Genomic DNA, 20,512 nt, shown 5'->3' with positions numbered 1-20,512 from the left:
GAATAGCTGAGAAAGAACACTAATGGAATATCCTCCAAATCATAGAGAAGAATTTATGATAGCAACAATTGTCAGTTGTCGTTAGTACATGCTCTACAATTTCATGAAAGTGGCAAGCTATTGAAAATAAGTTGATGAAATGATGACATCAACAGTATTGATGAAGTCAACATTTCCTTAGTATGATGCCTGCTATTGTAGTATTATGAAGTAATTAGTCAAAGTTCAAGTAATACAAATAAAACTGTGAAATTACTAATGTAATATATTCTTAGCATCGTTTTATATACATATACAGTCCATTCGTAAGTCGATACGATATATCATGGTGAGCTTGAAATAAAAGATACCACAGAGTCCCACACTTCTGCTTCATATTTGGATATTTTACTCGTTTGCAAAAGACGCTAATGGTAATATAACAACGAAGCTTTATGATAAACTTGATGACTTTAACTTTTCTATCGTCAACTTCCCTTACTTATGCCACAATATACCTTCATCACCTGCATACGGAGTATATATATATCAGTTGAGTCGATACGCAAGAGAATGCTCTACGTATGAACAATTTCTTAAACGAGGTAAATTATTGACAAGCAAGTTGATGAAACAAGAATATCAGCAGTCTCGTTTAAATGCATCATTTCGTAAGTTCTATGGTGGATACAATAACCTTGTCAGCAAAGACAATTTATCATTCCAATAGTTAGTCCATTATTTATACACTGAATTGACGACAGATTTTTTCCTGATCCTGACAACGAGCACACGGCGGGTGTGACCGGTCGGCAGGAGATGCTCACTCCTCCATGGCACCTGATCCCACCTCTGATATTTCGGAGGTCCGTGTTTGCTCTGCTCTTTTTTTGTATACTGTTTAATGGACATTGAGATTAAATACCGTTTGTTAGCTCCATATCCTTCTTCATGCAATAATATTCCTTTTCTTTATATAGAAAACATAACGAGGAGTTTGTGATTTTAGAACATTTCATCATATAAGAATACGATGTCGTTATCGAAGTACACATCGACACCAGAGACGACAAACACCGCTCAGCTGGCGAGGCTCATACTGGGACCATGTACTGATGTATTACGTGAAATTCTTAAAAAGGAAATTCCACCGTATGATTTATCCAAGAAAGTCAAAGAATGGACTGATGATTTCAAGAAAAACAAAAAACGCAACCCTCTTAATCCATCACAAAATGACATCATTTTCCCCTCACTAACAAATCAGTATTGGGGAGACTATTCAGACCTTGATATATCTATCGTGTACATCATTCTTCGGAATGTCAGTAAAATACCTCCACATTCTAAAGGTTGGGGCGAGAATCCAGACCCCGCTAATAGAAGTGTCGCCGCAAATATCGAACGGATTCGTCTTCTTAGGAACAAATACGAAGGCCATTCTGCCGATATATTTCTTTCTGACTCAGAGTTTAGTCAGGAATGGCGGAACATCCGGGATATCGTTGTTGAATTAGAGCGCTATCTAGGGATGTCTACTGTCTACCAGGAGTCTGTGAAAGAAATAAAAACATGTTCCATGGATCCTGAACATGAGCATAAATACATAAACCGACTTGGGGTTCTTGAAGATCTACATTCATCTGTGTCTAAATTTTCAGGTACATATACTTTCAAATAGAGGCTCATTTTACTTAAATACTGGTTATTTTGAATTATTTTATACTCTCTTCAAAGAATATGGAACAGAAAGCAGCGACAGATTTTTTTGGGCTGTGTAATATTGTGAAAAGGTAGATCTACTGCTTATGTTTCAACTGGAAGGATTGGATATTTTGTTATGGAAATCTATTGAAAAAAAATATGTGCGATAAAATTCCTTACATTATCCAAGCAGAGTTCAGTTTTCATACCTTTATCGTTTGTTTTTTGAAAAAAAAACCAGCTTTCCTTTTATATTCTCCTTTTCCTATTTACATTTATTTTAAACTCTCAAATGTTCATAATCAATTTTAAATTATACTATTTTGAGTGTATTAAAATAAATATATATTTTCAGAGAAGCTGAGTGACATGGAAAAGAAACTAAGTTTGCACATCAGTAAGTGATGAACGTGTTGATTATTTTATCTCGGAACATCTCAATGCATATTTTTCAGTGATTAATATGTCTTATATTGCCTTGATTCTTTTTTTCAGATCCCAAACTTGAAAAAGAAGTAGGTATGAATATGTTCACATTGTCCTCAGTTAAAGATTTTTCAACACGTATGTACGTTTATGATATCCAATGGCTGGGTTTTATTTTAATAACCAGAACGAATAACTGACGGAGATTTTTCCCCACTCAAACTGTGACTCCAATGCCATTATATATAACAAGAGGCCCAGGGGCCACAACGCTCACCTGAGCACATCGGGCTGGAATTTACCCCCCCCCCCCACACACACTCCAGGCATTCATCATTTGAACAAACTAGAATCTACACTACCTGAGGATGATTCCATATAAATATCACTAATCATAGCTTTGAAGTACTTGAAAAGAAGATTTAAAAAGGTTTCCCTATATATCCCTATGTCAATCGTGGGTCGGCCATTTTGGCCCCACCCTAGCCCCGGGGATCATGATTTGAACAAACTTGAATCTGCACTACCTGAGGATGATTCCACATGAGTTTCATCTTTCCTTGCCCAGTGGTTCTGGAGAAGATGTTTAAAGATTTTTCCTATATATATTCCTATGTCAAACGTCGGTCGGCCATTTTGGCCCCATCCTTGCCCCGGGGGTCATGATTTGAACAAACCTGAATCTACACTACCTGAGGATGATTCCACATGAGTTTCATCTTTCCTGTCCTAGTGGTTCTTGAGAAGAAGATTTTTCTTATATATTCCTATGTAAAACTTGGGTCGGTCATCTTGGCCCCACCCTTGCCCCGGGGGTCATGATTTGTACAAACCTGAATCTACGCTACCTGAGGATGATTCCACATGAGTTTCATCTTTCCTGGCCCAGTGGTTCTGGAGAAGAAGATTTTTAAAGATTTTTCCTATATATTCCTATGTAAAACTTGGGTCGGCCATTTTGGCCCCACCCTTGCCCCGGGGGTCATAATTTGAACAAACTTGAATCTACACTACCTGAGGATGATTCCACATGAGTTTCATCTTTCCTGGCCCAGTGGTTCTGGAGAAGAAGATTTTTAAAGATTTTTCCTATATATTCCTATGTTAAATTTGGGTCGGCCAGTTTGGCCCCACCCTTGCCCCGGGGGTCATGATTTGAATAAACATGAATCTACACTACCTGAGGATGCTTCCACATGAGTTTCATATTTCCTGGCCCAGCGGTTCTGGAGAAGAAGATTTTTAAAAATGCCATTAATTTTTAACAAATTCATGATTACCTCCCCTTGGAAAAGGGCGTGGCCCTTCATTTGAACAAACTTGAATCCCCTTTACCCAAGGATACTTTGTGCCAAGTTTGGTTGAAATTGGCCCAGTGGTTCTTAAGAAGAAGATGAAAACGTGAAAAGTTCACGACGACAACGACAACAACGACAACAACGACAGACGACGGACAAATTTTGATCAGAAAAGCTCACTTCAGCCTTCGGCTCAGGTGAGCTAAAAAGGGTTGATAAATATATATATATATACGGCATCAAACTCTGTTTTCTATCAACGAAATCTAACAGTTATTAAATGAATTTACATATACGAGTATTTATTTTAATTAAGGGATGAATTTAATAGCTACCCATTTTATACGGTATAAACTGGGTTTGGGCAGATATGCTATCGCGGTTTATAAAAAAGCGTAAACTGTTTCAACCCAGTTAATATCGTATAGAATGGGTAGCTTTTAAATTTTAACTTCATTGCTTATAATTTTAATTTTCATTCATTTAATGTAAGAAAAAAAATGACCAATTTGTAAAAAAAAATTTGCGGATTGGTACGTTTTTGCGCGTCATTGTGACGTAGGCAACCCTTTTTATACGATATGAATTTTTATCCAATCAAATACAGCGTGACAACCAGGATTAAATTATTGTATTGAAAAGGCATCTTGAAGAAAACGAAACAGTGACCTAAACAATTGTTAAAGTAGGATAAATAGGAGATGGTCACATGCAGAATATGAGGTAACCATAAAACTTCAATTAAAATAAATTTTAGAGATGTAGACTATCAAATACAAGTTTCTGTTGTTTGCTTAGGGAAAATGTAGAAAATACATAGAGACCGGTGAAGTCTTTATTATACATATTTGAAACTTCATAGAAATCAACAGCATTTAAGTACATTGATAAGATATTGTCTATTCTCTCTCAAATATAAGAAAGAATGAATAGGAAAAAAAAGGAGAACGGTAATTACCTGTATAATGTTTCAAAAATCTGGAAAATCGTTTTTTAAAAATACAATTTGCAATAACAACACTTAAAAAGCCATTATTTGGGGGAGCCAAAATTAAAATAAATCTGACCTTTTCTGATAGAAATACATGTAGGATATAGGTTAAAGTAAGCATGATGTAAACATACTGAAATAAATTTTTACGGCTAAGATTAAAAAAATAAATAATTAATAAAAAATGCTATGTTTACATCTTCAACACATTAGTCATCTAGGCTTGAAAGGGTCATGCTATTCCTACTTAATATATTTCTGTATTGTCCAAGATATTTTAAAATATTAAAAAGTAAATAAAATTTAATCTTAATACAACTATAGCTACTGAAACTTTTATTTACACGCGATTATCATAATGGCATTTTTATTTTTCCTTGGGCTAAATGACAGAAATAAAGCCACAAGTACAGCAAAAATTTTACACAACAATATTTTAACGCAAATGCCAAATACATTTTACTCTGAAAATACAAAAAGTAGAACTGTTCGGTAGCGATATACTAATAATTTTTGTCTTGAATTTTTACAAGAAAAATATCATAATCAGGTTTATTTAAACTCATGATAGAAACAACAATGGTTATGGTCAACGATCATCATAAGGAAACGGAGAAAATCCTTGTTAAAACCCGGGCATTTAACAGAGCAAAAAAACTTTTAGAGGAAAACAGATACGTGGTAATTAAAGGTGTTCCTGGATTCGGGAAGACGACATTAGCCAAATGCTTGTTGAAGATTTGCATGGATGGAGGAAATCGTCCTCTTCAAATCTTTAAAATGTCCAAACTCTACGGACGGGTGTCGCCGTTTGACAACATGGCAGTACTTATTGATAATGCATTCGGGGAATCGTCGTTTTCTATAACTTGAACGATTTTTTAAATAAGAAAAACGTTATAGAATGTCTTGTGAAGCCAAACAATAGTGGAATGGGAAATATCCTTATTTTAACAGTCAGAAACGATATTTATATGGAAATTGCCGCTAAACAAAAAGTGCCGTCTCATCTGAGATCTATTTATCAATTGGTGAATATGCCTTAGAATCTGAAGAATTTACTATGTTTCTCAACAAATATAATCTTCTTCGAGATATAAAAGAAGATATGAACTTTAAACAGTCCGAGCATTTTTTACCTTTGGGATTTCCACAATGTTGTAGACTAGCACATGAGAATCCTGACCTCGGAAGTGATCTTCCAAAATTTGTCCGTAGTCCCTCTCTTTTCCTAAAAAAGTATATGGAAACCCTGATAACAGAAAAAGCTGTTAAAACGGCAGTGTTGATATACCTTCTGTTGAAAGGTGGAAATGTGCATTCCTCGCTGTTCTCTGATCAGAAAGACCGGATTATGAAATCCATTGCATTAAAAATGCTTGAATTAAGTCCCCTTTTAATAGGTGAATTCCACGAAAGTTTTCATATTTTTGAAGGTTTTTTTTAAAAATGTACGATAAAATTAACGATTCGTATTCCTTTTCCCATAGCTCCGTACAAGATATTTTATTCCATATTCTTATTGTCACTCTTCCTGAGGAAACAATTCTAAACTGTCACCATACCTTGCTTCAAAGATTGACAACAGCTGAGCATCAAAAATGCAGAAACATTTTGGCTGATGCAGAATTGTTTGCAATTGTTTCTAGTAGAATAAATCAAAGTTTGAGAGATGGATCACCTGATGAATATGAATCCATTTCTTTGTTAGAGTTATGGAAAGACGATGCATTTTTTGAATATGTCTTAAAAGATCAGGTCTGTAGTGACCGCTTTCAGGAAAGGTTGGATTCAAATGGTAACTCTATGCTAGTGCATTTTGCAAAATCAGGACAAATTGGTTGGGTGCAACACTTGTTACAACATAGCTGTGATAAAATTCAGAAATATAGATCCCTAAATGCCGCGAGTAGAAAAAATCATGTACAAATCGCCAATCGTATTTTAAGGGAAGATATATATTGTGATTTAAATGCTTGTTTCCACGCAGTACGAAGTGGTAATTTAGATTTGGTATTGAAAATCTGTAAGTCTGTAGATTTGAATCAAACTTGTTTATCAATTGTAAGGGCTAATACTTATCACAGTTTAATCCAAGAGGCTTGTGTCTCGGGACAAACTCATTTAGTACAGCTTTTGATTGAAAAATATCCTATTTTGAAAGATATTAGATCTAGAAATGGCGACACTGTGTTGCATTATGCATCTGAAATTGGGGATATCAGTATAAGCAGCTACCTAGTAGATAATTATCCACGATTAATTGACATGAAAAACAACGCTTGGTTCACAGCATTACACTCTGCATGTGTTAGTGGAGAAAAAAAAACTGATATCATTTCTGATTGAAAAAGGTTTGGATATTAATGCACTGACATATGATGGTTTAACTGTCCTTCATATTGCATGTTTATGTGGTAGGTATGATGCATGTGAGTTCTTTGTCGATAATTATCCACATTTAATTGACGTCAAAGACAATAAAGGAAACACAGTATTACACTCTGCATGTGCTAGTGTAAACAAACAATTGATTGCTTATCTAATAGGAGGAAAAGGATTGGATATTGATGCACTGACAATTAACGGAGAAAAATATCTTTCATATTGCATGTCGTGTGGGTAGATATGATGTATGTGAATTCCTTTTCTCAAATTTTCCACATGAAATTGATGTCAAAAACAATGAAGGGTTTACAGCTTTACACTTTGCATGTGTAAATGGGGACAGAAAAGTGATCTCCGTTCTCATTAAGAAAGGATCGGATATTAATGCACTGACAAATGAGGTAATTGGTGTCCTTCATATTGCATGTCTATTTGGTAATTATAATGCATGTGAATTCATTGTCACTTATTATCCACAATTAATTGATATAAAAAACAATCAAGGATACACAGCTTTACACTGTGCATGTGCAAATGGAGACAGAAAATTGATTTCTTTCCTGATAGAAAAAGGTTTGGATATTGATGCACTGACAAATGATGGAGAAAGTGTTCTCCAATCTGCATGTTTAAATGGTAAGTATGATGCATGTAGATTCTTCGTCACTAATTTTCCAAAATTAATTGATATCAAAGACAATAAGGGGTACACAGTATTACACTCTGCATGTGTTAAAGGAGACAAAAAATTAATTTCGTTCCTCTTAGAAAAAGGTTTGGATATTGATGCACTGACAAATGATGGAGAAAGCGTTCTTCATATTGCATGTCGCACAGGTAAATTTGATTCATGTGAATTCCTTGCCACTAATTATCCGCATTAAATTGAAGTCAAAGACAATAAAGGTCAAACAGTATTTCAATCTGCACGTTTAAATGAAGACAGGCAGGTGTTTTATTATATTTTTGGAGAAATGATCGGAGATGAATGCATATGATCGAGAAAGTATTTGACATAATGCATGTTACGCTGTAATGGACAATATGTATATTTTGTTTTGAATTCCAGTTTGAAGGATTCAGATGACTGTGCAGTAGCGTTTGTTGTATTATAACTGAAAGTGCCAGACATGCATCACAGTAATTATCTATTGATTGTGTGTTGCATGTTGCAGGCTGTATATACAAGTGTTTTTAGAAAAGTTCGCGGATACATTGATTTACGGGAAATCTATTGTGTGCTGTGAAGTATATATCATTGTTACGGGTCTGTCGAGTCGTTTGTATGATAATCTTGCACAAGATTTCAAAAATAAATGTATATGTATGTTGATTCTTGATACAGAGTAGTACATACGTTTTTTTTTTTGTGATGATGAATTGTGTTTTACCCACCTCTTCCTATTCTTATTTTGATCTATAAATAAGAAATGTATGTAATATAAAGTAATATTTGTCGCAATAAAAATGTTTTGATCGTGCACGTTTTCTGTTTTTTTTTAATTAATTTTATTTTTTAAAAAATCCACCTTTTTTTAATTTGATTTTTAAAATACTATCAAATACACCGACTTAATTACTTTAGAGTCTCTTTTTTGTCTGCGATAGCAAAACGTGTAATGAATGTAGCAATGCCAAAAATTCATATCTAATATTTAAAATATCTAAAACTAATTCCGCTGTAGTGTTCGACTTCCTCCATCAATCATTTGCAAGTTGAACATGTCATTACTGGTGACTTTGTTAGTTTAAAATGGCATTCAAAAGCCATACATTCAAAAACCCCAGTATCTATAATGAATTCTGTTTAAGATTGTGTCAGACGTTAAGCAAATTATGAAAAGGAAGACCTGAAAACATTGTTTGATTGGATTGAATGTTTATCTTTTGAAATGATGGAGTGGAGAAAACGAATAGTGACCAGTCTAAAAACATCCAAGAATATATTGAAAACACTAGACCCATGAGGTCATGAAATGAAATTCACAATTTTGGTATAGGACTCAAGGCTTACTACAATCATGCAAACAGTTTGAGTACTTATTGTCCAGGAGTAAAAGAAATTTTTAAAAATTGCATCAATTTTGGTGGTTTTGTCTCTATGGGACAGGGACCATGAAACTCAGTTTTGTTCCTCTTTTCTACAGATATTTTATGCCAAAATTGGTTGAGTGGTTGCTGAGAAGCTGAAAATTTTCAAATGTTAACATGACGAACGACGCACGACAACGAAGGAAAAAGGATAGCAATAGGTCACCTAAGTTCTCTCAGCTGATCAAATAAAAATTAACGAAATAAATAGTCATGAAGAGAGAAAATTAAAAAAAATTGAAAATAGGCATTGAATTCTTATTTATCTAGCTACGAAGTGTGTCATAGGACTGACAATAACCAAAAATGAGAATTTTTTAAACAAGATGAAAAGGAACATCAACAAAACAGCTTCAACACAAAAGCATGTCTTATTTTGTTTTACAAGTACATTGCATGATTGGAAGCAAGGATATATGATACTACTGAATACACTGTCTGCAGTACAATTGTTTACTTGCTATTCAAAAAAGTTTTTAGTTGAAACAGGAAAATATCATAGTCCTGTATAAGTTTCCTCATTTTTTTAAGGACAGATGATACAAACAATTAATGGATGCCTGCATTGGTATAAATTTTTTGACCTAATTTTATTGCAAATGTTGCAAATAATATTTTTCTCGAATATAAAAAAATTATAAACCTTCTGTGATGGTCAACATTTTACCCCTCTGAAACCATCCTTATTATTCGATACAAATGTATTTCACTTCAAATTCGATTTTCGTGTAACTCTGAATTAAAAACATCAAAAACTACGCTGTGAAACTAATTCATTTTATTTATGAATACAAGGCCCAAGTTGTTATTTTCAGAAATTCTGACAAAGGTTTGTATCATATGTCCATAAATGAAAAAGTGCAAAGGGATTTGAACAACAGTTTTATGATTTTTTTAACATTCTTCTGAATATTAAACACTATTTATTTAAAAGCAGATAGGGTATGTCTTTGCTCAGATGCAATTATGTTAATGTGTTAAATTACCTTTAGTGTTCTTTGACGTCAAATTGTGTACGAGTTTTAACATGTGGGTAGTACGTATACGAATAAAAATTTATACTGCCTCCGTATAAAATATATACGTCTCATGACACCTGTAAAATTTTTGTTGCCCTCATCCATCCAGCTGGCCTAAAATGGGCCGATTTAAAACTTTTTCTCTTTTTCCCCCTTAATTTTATCAACAAATATATTGAATTGTTCCACATAACAACCAGTGTTCTTACTCTTGAGTTCGAATAGCAGAGGGTAAAACATTTTTTTTTAAAAAGATAACCTTATACTTTTTTATTCAGGCACAATACATTTTTTATTATGCTTTATCAAGGATATTGTAATAAATATGATATAAATTCACACACCCCCAAAATGGAATTTTTAGAAAAAAATGCTGATTTTCTTTAGGTATAAGACTTGCTTTACTTTTTCAAATAACATCTAAGCTTTCTTATTCGCCTAAGAGACTGTAATTTCTCCAGTTGAAATTTATGACAGTGACAGGGCAATGAATTACAACAATACGAGGGTTGTCCGTAAAGTTCGTGGACAAGCTCAAATTTCAAGAAAGATGGTGTCATTGATATTTATTATTAACATATTTATAATCCTTTACTAAATATCAATTACAAAATGTAAAATCATATTCAATTTCAAATAAATAATTATAGTAATGGCTTCTTTATTAGACTTGGGATGGTGACCCGGAGCACCACAAAATTTTAATTAAAAAGTTATTTATCACTTTATAAATTTCATTTGTATTTTGTAAAATTCTGCGGAAATTCGGATTGCTTTGACATTCTGAGGTTGACAAAAGTTATAACTACAAATCTGCAAAATTTGAACGTTCAGAGTTCAGAAATGGCTGAGAAATAGAGGTTAGAATCTATTAGGACAGGATCGGCTTTATTCGAAAAAGTGACATTTTTGAAATAGGCGGAGCAGTGAGCAGTAATAAAATTCTGCGTGGACGTCGGGAAAACACCAACAGAGACCCTGAAAAGCTGTAAACAGTCGGGAAAATATAGTATAGAAAGCCGTTCTTAAGTATTTAGTTGAAAATAAAATTTTCAGACGGAAGGAACAGTTTACAGGATGACATGGTTGAAGGAAGACCATCATTCCGAGATTGCAGTGCAGTAATAAGTTAATTTCGTAACGTGATTTTGCCGTATTTCCTTAAATAAAGTCGGTTTTACGCGGACAGGGGTAGGATGCTTTCAGGTAATGAGACAGGCATTGTTAAATATTATTTTACGTACGAAAACTGAACATTTTGTGCACATTTTTATGAATGGTTAAAGCAACATAAGAAATGTATTGAGTTGAATGGAGACTATGTTGAAAAAAGTTACATGTACTCGTATTAAGCTTTTGACGTCAGGTAACGTCAAGGATTTACGTTTTAGTGCTCCGGGTATGAGAGTGTGTCTTTTTTGTATCTGATAAAAATATGACTATTTGTACTTTGTTTTTGTTGAAAACTTGCATTTTAAGAAAATAAAACATGAATTTAGTGAAAATAATAGTTTCATATATTTTATCAATGTTTGTCAGTAATTATCAATGTTGTCCACGAACTTTACGGACAACCCTCGTAAGTCTTGTAATTTTATGAATAAATTGAATTATTCAAATGGTTATATTATTCACACACAGTTTTATCTTTTAATATCGTTCAACACAAAATAAACAAAAACAGAAAGATTTTTAATTTATTTCAAATTTTCAGTGGATCTTTCTCATTTCAATTATCTTAATGTGACTAATAACCAAGTGTTTTTCACTTTCACCCTCGGGAAAAAATGCGTAGTTCGTCCTGACATAAATATAATCAACTACATGAAAAAAGCCAGCAGCATCTACAGAAAAAAGTCAAATAGGCAATACATTTGAGCTGAAATGTTTTTCCCAAATTTTTTCGAAGCATTTTTACGACACCATAACGGAAGAAAATTTGATACAGTTAATGTTTAAATAAACATAAGATTAAATGAGGATGGTTGCTGACTAAATAATGAAATACATCTTTCTTTCCATTGTAATATGCCAGATGTAAGACACATTGCCCAGAATTTGTTAGAGCGTTCACATTCATCCCTTTGCTAAGAAGATAACAGACCATCCCTACTTTTCCTCCAATGCAGGCGTCGTGCAAGGCCGTATGACCATAATTATCTTTAACATCTTTTAAATAAGAATAATTCTCAACCAGGTACTCACACATCTCCTGCTTACCCTGAAGACAACATACATGTAAAACCGTTTTCCCATCTATATCAGGGTTGAATTCTACTCCTTTTCGTATCAGAAATTTAAGGATATCCACATTGCCTCCTAAAGCCGTGCTATGCAAAGTTGTAAAACCATTAAGGTGTGGAATATGTAGTAACTCTTTATATTTGTTAACTAAATGTTTGCACATATTATATCTACCATTTGAACATGCGATGTCAAGAACAGAATAACCCCATTTGTCTAACTCGTTTATATCCATACCTTTATCTAGAAGAATCGAAAAAATTGGCACATCACCACTAGCACAAGCTTCGTGCAATGCGGTATAACCATCAATGTCATAGATTTTCATTAAATGGGGAAAATTATGGATAAGATATTTGCACATATCTTTTCTACCAAATTGACAGGCTAAATGTAGAATGGTCTTGCCGTTTTTCTCTAGTGAGTTGATTGATATTCGTCCTTTCGTTATCAAACTCTTTAAAATATTGACATGTCCTCTTGACGCTGCGTCGTGCATTACTGAGTTTCCACCATTGTCTTTTACATTAAGTAAATGGGGATGATTCTCAAGTAAAAACATGCAAACACAATAATTGCTATTGAAACATGCAGAATGTAGGACAGTCTCACCAGTATTCGTCAATGCATTGATATCAAAACCTCTGTCAAGTAAAAACGACACAGTGTCCACATCTCCACCCTCACACGCATCATGAAGGGCTGTGTGACCATCTTCATCCCTAGTATCCTTGAGCTCAGGATAATGTTCAAGAATATATTTGCACATTTCTTTTCTACTATTCATGCTTGAAAGATGCAATACAGTTTTACCATTTAGACCTGTAGACATTATATCCACTCCTTTCTCTTTCAGAAGTTTTACGACATTTATATTACCACTTGACGCTGCTAAATGCAAAGCTGTATAGCCATAAATATCCTTATGATTAAGTAAGTGTGAGTGGTTGCAGATAAGATACTCACATATGGAGTATTTACCACTTTCACATGCAATATGAAGTAGTGTTTCTCTCCTGTCTGTCAAAACATTGATATCTAAACCTTTCTCAAGAAGAAAAGTAAAAATATTCACATCTCCACCCCAACATGCATCATGTAACGCGGTTTGACCCTCATTATCCTTGATGTCTTTCAAATGGGCAAAATTTTCGGAAAGAAAATAACACATTTCTGACCGAGCAAAACTGCAGCTTATCCCTAGAACTGTTCTTCCACTTTTTACGACGGAATTTATATCCATGCCTTTTCGTAATAAAAGTTTCAAAATGTCAACGTTACCTCCAGCGGCTGAGCTGTGCAAACATTTGTAACCATCTTTGTTAATAATATTCAGTAAGTGTGGGAAGTTGTTAACTAAATACTCACATACATGATATTTAGCTCCGATGCATGAAGCATGAAGGACTGAATTACCAATGGTCGTTAAGGCATTGATATCCATACCTTTTCTAAGAAGGAATGACAAAATACCAACATTTCCACCCAGACATGCATCATGTAAGGCTGTGTTACCAGCATTGTCCTTGACCTCCATCAACTGGGGGTAACGTTGGACCAAATACTCACATATCTGTCCTCTACAGTATAAACAACTTATATGTAAAACCGTTTTCCCTCCTAGGACATTGATATTTTTAAATTTCTTCAAAGACTGAGACATTTCTCTATTTTTTGGATAGGTGTGTTCATTCAAAGTTTTAATGTTTGTCACGGCTTTGATGTCAATGCCTTTAGTGACCAGAAAATCCACCACATCAACCCTTCCACCAATACAAGCATCGTGTAAAACTGTATAGCCATTGATATCTTTAATATCGAGTAAAGTTGGGAAATTCTCGACCAGATATTCGCACATTTCTTTTCTTCCCTTAGAACAGCAGATATGAAGAACTGTCTTTCCGTCGTGGTCTACACAGTTGATGTCTAAACCTTTAGTTATCAAAAGCTTGAAAATATCTACGCTTCCTCCAAAGCTTGCATCATTCAAAACTGTGTGTCCTCTTTTATCAATAATATGTAGAAATTTTGTATAGTTCTCAGCTAAATACCTGCTTACATCATAATTAGCACTATAACATGCAATATGAAGGGAACATTTCCCACAATTGGTTAATGCATCGATATCCAAACCTTTATCGGAAAGGAAAGTTAAATGCCCGACATTTCCACCCTCATATGCACAATGCAAGGCCGTCCATCCCGCATTGTTTCTCTTGTTTATGAAGTCGGGAAAGTTGTTAACTAAGAACCTACACACGTCTTCTTTATCTGTGTATAAAGAGGAATGCAATACATTATTCCCGTTTTTTGCTGTGCTTTCCATATCCAATCCTTTTTTCATTAGGAATTGAAACAAATCAACATTACCCCCTGCTGCTGCTTTGTATAGCACGTCTTCTCCGTAATTGTCTTTCTCAGAAAGCAGCTGGGGATATTTAAATATTAAAAATTTACTGATTTGAAGATGGCCAGCAGAACATGCGTATTGTAATACGTTTAGGCCATCTTCATCTCGATCGCTTATATTTGGTTTTTTAAGTGTGGTCGAGAGATTTTCGTACTGTTCCGTAAGAAATTCAAAAAGATCAACATTTCCAGATAAGGCCGCCAGATGTAAAATTGTGGTTCCACGGTAATAACTATGGTAGTGCAATAAACTTGGGTATTGTTTTACCAAGAATTTTACCATGGATAGTTTTCCATGTTTAACAGCGCATGTCAGAACAGTTTCCATTTTATAATTTCTATTTAAAGGATTTAAACCGGCTTCTAATAGAAGATTGAAGACAATGATATTTCCAGATTGTGCAGCAGAATGCATTGCTGTTTCACCGAAATTGTTTTTTTATGTCCTTAAGTTTTGGATAACGACTCAACAAAGGTTCCACAAATCGTAATTGCCCCATTGAACAAACCTCGTGAAGTAAACTGTTGTTGGTGTTGGAACAATTTGGATGAAGAGAGAAAGAAGTTTGAAGTGCGTCTACTGATTCGCATAATTCCATGAATAGGTCCACATTTCCACCATGTATTGCGTGAAAGCAAGTTGTTAGATCAGATTTCACTCTGCTAGATAAAATAATCCTAACAGCGCTTTGTTGATTTTCTGCAGATGCAGCATTTAGCGAGCGATACTTTTGTGATTCATCTGAGATCTGCAGCAGTTTACGAACCCAATCTATATTCCCTGCCTTTGCGAAATGTACTATCATTCCATTTCCTTTGGAATCGACCTGTTTTATAATATATTCAATACATAACTCATTTTTGAGAACATGATTGTAAAAGTCTGAATCATTCCAAAGCTCCAAAACAGATACCGAACGGAATCCTGAGTCTGAACCTTTCTTCAAAATTTGTTCGATCCGACTGGCGACAATTTCAAACATTTCCTTCTCTACGACATTCTGTGTACTTTTTGGATTTATATTTGTGGTTAAACTCCGAAGCAAGGAATGATGACAATTGCGTGTTATATCCTCTGGAAATGCAACAAACATCTCTTTGAATAGTGCCTCCTGAACAGAACTGTGCGAAAACACGAACGCATTATTTATTTTGTCATGTTTTGTTAAGAAACCTTTATATGAATAAATGCTCTTTTGAAATTGGCCAAATGATGAACGCCCTAAATCAAGCATTCCTAAAGCAACAATTTTAGCTTCCCGATCCTTTGGATTTTCTAAGATCGCCGCTTCCACTTGACCACCTTTCAGTAATATGTATATAAGTACAGCAGTTTTAGCATGTTTTTCTTTTATCTGGGTGTCAATGTAGTCTTTAAGATACAGATGAGGATCATTAAAAAAAGTTAAAATATTTTTTCCAAACTCTGGATTTTCACGTGCTAAGCTACAACACTGAGGAAATCCCAGTGTTCGATATAATTCAGAGGGTTTTTCTTTCATATCTTCATCCTTGCCTTCTGCAGTTAAACCATATTTTTTGAGAAACATTTCTATTTCGTTCGTTTGTAAAGCATATTCACCACTTGATAAATCGGTCACAGAGGTACAGAAGAAGGGATTGGACTTTTGTTTCTCGACCACTTCCATGTAAATATCATTCCTGATTGTCAAAAGTAAAACATTTCCCGATCTGTTCTCGCAAGATTTTAAAACAGATTCGATTAATTCTTTTTTATTGATAAATTCGTTGAACTCAGTACTTGAAAACGAGAATTCACCAAACAGATTGTCTATGAAGACTGCAATGTTATCATCTGCTGTCACTCTGCCATAAAGTTTAGAGACCTTAAAGAGCTGAAGTGGGCGTTTTCCATTATCCATTAATATCTTTAATAACCATTTAGCAAGTGTTGTTTTCCCCGAGCCAGGGTTACCCTTTATGATAACATAACTATTCTCCTCTAATAGTTGTTTTGCTCTCTCTAAAGCTCTTATTTCAACAAATGTATTTGTCATGTCCTGTTCATGTCTTTCAATCATAATTCTGCTGGAATCTAATCAAATAAAGAAAACGGAAGATTAAGGAAAATATTACAAAACTTATACATGTTTTGTTAAATTTTATGAAAACATAAATAAAATTCCAAGCCAATATAGTTTTCAAAAATTATAACATGATAGCATATCATTCTTGTTTAGTCGCCTGTGTGGCGAAGTGGTAAGAGCATCTGCTATTGAGTTGCGAAGTAAGAAGTTGATCCTTACGTCACGGGTTCGAATCCCACCGTTGGACAAGGAAACTTGTCCTTCGGATTAGACAGTATTAACCGACATCACGTGTCACAGAAACTGTTGTACTACCCCCCTTAAAACCCAGAGCCTTGTCCCAACAGAAGATTTTACACTGTGATCATCATAACTATGCACTTTACCTTCTTAAACAGATCACACTTAAAGAAACAACCAATTCTACTATATTATCAAAAGAACCCTACATTAACAAAAGAACCTTTTACCGGGGGCCATGAAATTCACTATATTGGAAGAGGCATCCTTGATCGTGTTAGACTTGCGCTTAGATTGATTGCTAAATATGACCCAGGAGAGAAAAATTAAAACTTCAAAAGATAGCATGTTTACCAGTTCTGTGTTTGAGATATTTGAGATTTTTTTTGTCATTTACATGTATATAGTAAAAACGGCCGAGACCTCGGTTTCACTTTGACAATTAAGCCGTGTTCGAGAAAGTGAAGTATACATACAGGTTGATAATAAGTATACATACCAATTTCTTTTTCAAGTTTTGGATCTGAAAGAGAAAAAGGGTCAAAATAAAATTTCAATCTGATTTGAGTGCTCTGAGTTACCAGTGTTGATGTGTACATTTTTAATTTTAAAATATTTTTATTACTGTAAATTGTAATCAGATTCCTTCAGTATAAAATGCAGTCAATATATGAGATTAAACACAAGGCATTTTTAGGTTTTTCAATAATATTCATTAATGTTTATTTATTCTTTTTTATTTTTCCAAATTTACTTTAAATATTTGTAAATTGATTATACGCCTAATAAGTTTGTTAGCAAAATTTATATATGAAAAAAATGGTTGGGCAATCTTCTTGAAACAAATTATATTTTTCCTAAGATGATCGCTGGTTATGATTAGTTTGCAGTGATAACTTTCAGTTTCAAAATAATATTTTTGTCATTTATGTGCAAAAATGTTTAAATTTGTTATTTCTCTGGTCATCAATAATCGATTGTATGCCATGGATAGGAAAAAGTGAAATTCTTCAAATTCGATTTCCCCACAGTCAATCAATAAAGAGGATATGGTAAAAATACAGACACATTGGGGTTGCACAATTTCACTAATATTTGTCAATAAATTATTTTTATTATAAATTGACTTGTCTCCCCGAACAAAGTTGGGCGATTTATTGCTACTGTACGCCTAAACAGTTTGTTTGCCGTGTGCTCGTTGTCATAATCAGGAAATAACGGAAAAAATCCGTGGTCAAAATTTATAAATAATGATAACAATTGGTTTTGCAGTCAGCATTTCATTCAATGATAAATTGTATTTGCTACAAGGTTGCCATTGGAACGTGCAAAAATTTACGACTTTTTTAAACGATGAGTGTTCTCTTTCATCAACTTGCTTTCATCATAAACTTTGTAATATAAATGAAATTGTTTATACGTTATTGCATGCTCTTGTTCGTCTCGCAAATAATCGATTGTTGCCATGGAAGCAGGAAAAAGTGAAATTCTTCAAATTCGATTTCCCCAATAACTACTAAAGCAATCGTTTTGAAACTTTAAATAATAATTTCTTGTAATGTGTCAAAGTGATTTCTTTTTTTAAAATAATAGTAATTAGTCGCTAACATTTGCCATAGAAACGAACAAGAAAAACAGGTTAATAAGTGCGCATGTGTTCTCCAAGGTCTAGGTCAAAGGGTAAAAGTTTTTGGTATCAAAAGTCTTGTCACAAGGGATACACATATGAGATATGAAAGTCATAGCTCCACTGAATCAAATATAATGGTCAAGGTAAATATTTGTGACAATCGGACAGACTTGTAGATGAATGAGTTCCATTGTCCCCTCACTCTCGTGAAATCGAGGGACAATAAAACCAGTTCGGGGCGACATACGCTATTGCTTGCAATAGCAGACTCCCTAGTTGATTAATGCTGTTGCTATATGTAATATATAAAGACTTTTAACCATGGACCATTAAGGACATTATATGGACAGTGAGTTTAAATAATTTCATGTCTTATTGCCAAAGAAATAATGTCATAAATGAATTTTCACAATACTCACCTCGAAGCTTTGTAAGATTTTCTTTAATATTCTTCATGCTGTCTAAAATAATAATAAAGTATGATAACACCAATGGATAGGCCATTCGTTGAAAGTACATTTTAGATTAGATAAATATCCCATTTTGACAATATTCAGAGATTGTAGATTTTTTAATGATTTATTAATTTTACCTTTTGCAGGCAATCTTATTAATCTTTACAACACTAAATGATATTTTGGTAAAATATTAATGAAAAACATGAAATCCATCCTGTGATTTTATATATATCATCTATAAAAACATGAACAAATTTTATGATATTTAAGAATAAAATTATTTGCATCAAGTCTTCAAGAAAATCAAATGTTTTCTTCTTATTTAATTATTTATGTGTACTGTGTACCTGAAAAATTCGAGATTGTAGAATATAACTCGTCGACTTTATCCAGTTTCTCAATGTACTTCTGTTCTGTTTCAGGGTCCATTGAGCAAATTTTGATATCCGTCACTGAATCCTGATAAAATGTAGAACTCCCAAGATCTCTCTCCAATTCTACAACGATATCCCGGATGTTCCGCCATTCCTGTTTAAATTCTGAGTCGGAAAGAGATATATCGGCAGAATGGCCGTAGTATTTGTTCCGAAGAAATCGAACCCTTTCGATGTTGGCAGCAACACTTCTGTCAGCGGGATCTGGATTCTCGCCCCAACCCTTAGAATGTTGAGGTATTTTACCGACATTTCGAAGAATGGTGTACAAGATAGATATGTCCAGATCTGAGTAGTCTCCCCCATACTGGTTTGTCGGTGAGGGGAAAACAATGTCATTTTGTGATGGATTCAGAGGGTTGCGTTTTTTGTTTTTCTTAAGATCATCAATCCATTGCTTCACTTCTTTAGATAAATCAGACGGGGGAATTTCCTTTTTTAGAATTTCACGTAACACATCAGTACAGGGACCCAGTATGAGTCTCGCCAGCCGAGCAGTGTTTGTGGTCTCCGGTGTTGATGTGTATTTTGATAAAGACATGGCTCTGTCTTTTTGTTTTTGTTACATAACGTGTGATCTTTGATCTACAACATAAACCAATATTTTGTCAGTAAATCTTACCGTCCTATTATAAGTATTGTTTTAAAACATTGATCTACTTTTCATATATGTATGTGCGGTTTCGATCAATCGCAATTCTGAGAGTTGATTTTGAATACAAACAATGTCAGTGGTTTAGGAAAATATATATATTTTTATGACCTTTCTTTGGGTACCATTAAATTTGACCTCTTGACCTTGACCTTGGAGTTTGAATAACTTTTGAACAGATCGAGATAGAGACTTCATATTTAAAATGCATACTCCACTAAATAAGCACTTTCAACTGACACCAAGGACAATGACCTTTTGACCTTGACTGTGGCCTATATGCTAAAAATAGATTTTTCGAACTTTCGGTAGAACTTTTGAATCAAAGGAGATAGAGACTTTATATTTGGTATGCCTACTTCACTAATTAAGTGCTTTCAAACGACAATGACCTTGTGACTTTGACTGTAACCTTTATGCTAATAATAGCTTTTTAGAACTTTGTTGCCGACGGGGGCACAGTGTTTCACCAACACATCTTTTTAAAACTGAATTCATAAA

General features: G+C 34.0%; 3 protein-coding genes across 3 annotated transcripts; 1 reads left to right on the top strand and 2 right to left on the bottom strand.

Moving 5' to 3' along the window:
- The first annotated feature begins 1,012 nt into the window (after positions 1–1,012).
- Positions 1,013–5,271, top strand: LOC134254139 (uncharacterized). The gene is made up of 4 exons (XM_062736684.1): positions 1,013–1,640; positions 2,039–2,080; positions 2,179–2,247; positions 4,949–5,271. The coding sequence occupies exons 1-4, from the start codon at positions 1,013–1,015 to the stop codon at positions 5,269–5,271; spliced, it is 1,062 nt and encodes a 353-aa protein (XP_062592668.1).
- A 242-nt stretch (positions 5,272–5,513) lies between these two features.
- LOC134254138 (putative ankyrin repeat protein RF_0381) lies at positions 5,514–14,877 on the bottom strand. The gene is made up of 5 exons (XM_062736683.1): positions 14,830–14,877; positions 14,511–14,568; positions 13,422–14,411; positions 12,753–13,043; positions 5,514–5,629 (listed from the first exon to the last, which is right to left on the bottom strand). The coding sequence occupies exons 1-5, from the start codon at positions 14,875–14,877 to the stop codon at positions 5,514–5,516; spliced, it is 1,503 nt and encodes a 500-aa protein (XP_062592667.1).
- On the bottom strand, positions 14,809–19,900 carry LOC134254142 (uncharacterized). Its single transcript, XM_062736686.1, has 4 exons — positions 19,273–19,900; positions 18,887–18,928; positions 17,337–17,360; positions 14,809–16,605 (listed from the first exon to the last, which is right to left on the bottom strand). The coding sequence occupies exons 1-4, from the start codon at positions 19,898–19,900 to the stop codon at positions 14,972–14,974; spliced, it is 2,328 nt and encodes a 775-aa protein (XP_062592670.1). The 3' UTR covers positions 14,809–14,971.
- Between the last annotated feature and the right edge of the window lie 612 nt (positions 19,901–20,512).

The sequence above is a fragment of the Saccostrea cucullata genome, unplaced genomic scaffold, assembly GCF_032062105.1.
Source record: "Saccostrea cucullata isolate Sc308-1 unplaced genomic scaffold, CSIRO_AGI_Scuc_v1 ctg2318, whole genome shotgun sequence".
NCBI classification, from domain to species: domain Eukaryota; kingdom Metazoa; phylum Mollusca; class Bivalvia; order Ostreida; family Ostreidae; genus Saccostrea; species Saccostrea cuccullata.
Note: the sequence above shows the minus strand (reverse complement) of the source record. Positions and strands in the feature narration are given on the sequence as shown.

Excerpts from the sequence above, each read along its gene's own strand:
- LOC134254139 (XM_062736684.1), top strand. The coding sequence starts at position 1,013 with ATGTCGTTATCGAAGTACACATCGACACCAGAGACGACAAACACCGCT. Across the intron at positions 2,081-2,178 it reads GAAACTAAGTTTGCACATCA|ATCCCAAACTTGAAAAAGAA; the intron begins GTAAGTGATGAA and ends TCTTTTTTTCAG. Across the intron at positions 2,248-4,948 it reads AGTTAAAGATTTTTCAACAC|GTTTATTTAAACTCATGATA; the intron begins GTATGTACGTTT and ends TATCATAATCAG.
- LOC134254138 (XM_062736683.1), bottom strand. The coding sequence starts at position 14,877 with ATGGAAACTGTTCTGACATGCGCTGTTAAACATGGAAAACTATCCATG. Across the intron at positions 14,412-14,510 it reads ATACAAAGCAGCAGCAGGGG|ATAAAGAAGACGTGTGTAGG; the intron begins GTAATGTTGATT and ends CTTTATACACAG. Across the intron at positions 5,630-12,752 it reads CAATGCATTGACGAATACTG|GAAAAGAGAGGGACTACGGA; the intron begins GTGAGACTGTCC and ends ATACTTTTTTAG.
- LOC134254142 (XM_062736686.1), bottom strand. The coding sequence starts at position 19,900 with ATGTCTTTATCAAAATACACATCAACACCGGAGACCACAAACACTGCT. Across the intron at positions 18,929-19,272 it reads TACAATCTCGAATTTTTCAG|ACAGCATGAAGAATATTAAA; the intron begins GTACACAGTACA and ends TTATTATTTTAG. Across the intron at positions 17,361-18,886 it reads AAATCTTACAAAGCTTCGAG|ATCCAAAACTTGAAAAAGAA; the intron begins GTGAGTATTGTG and ends TTTCTCTTTCAG.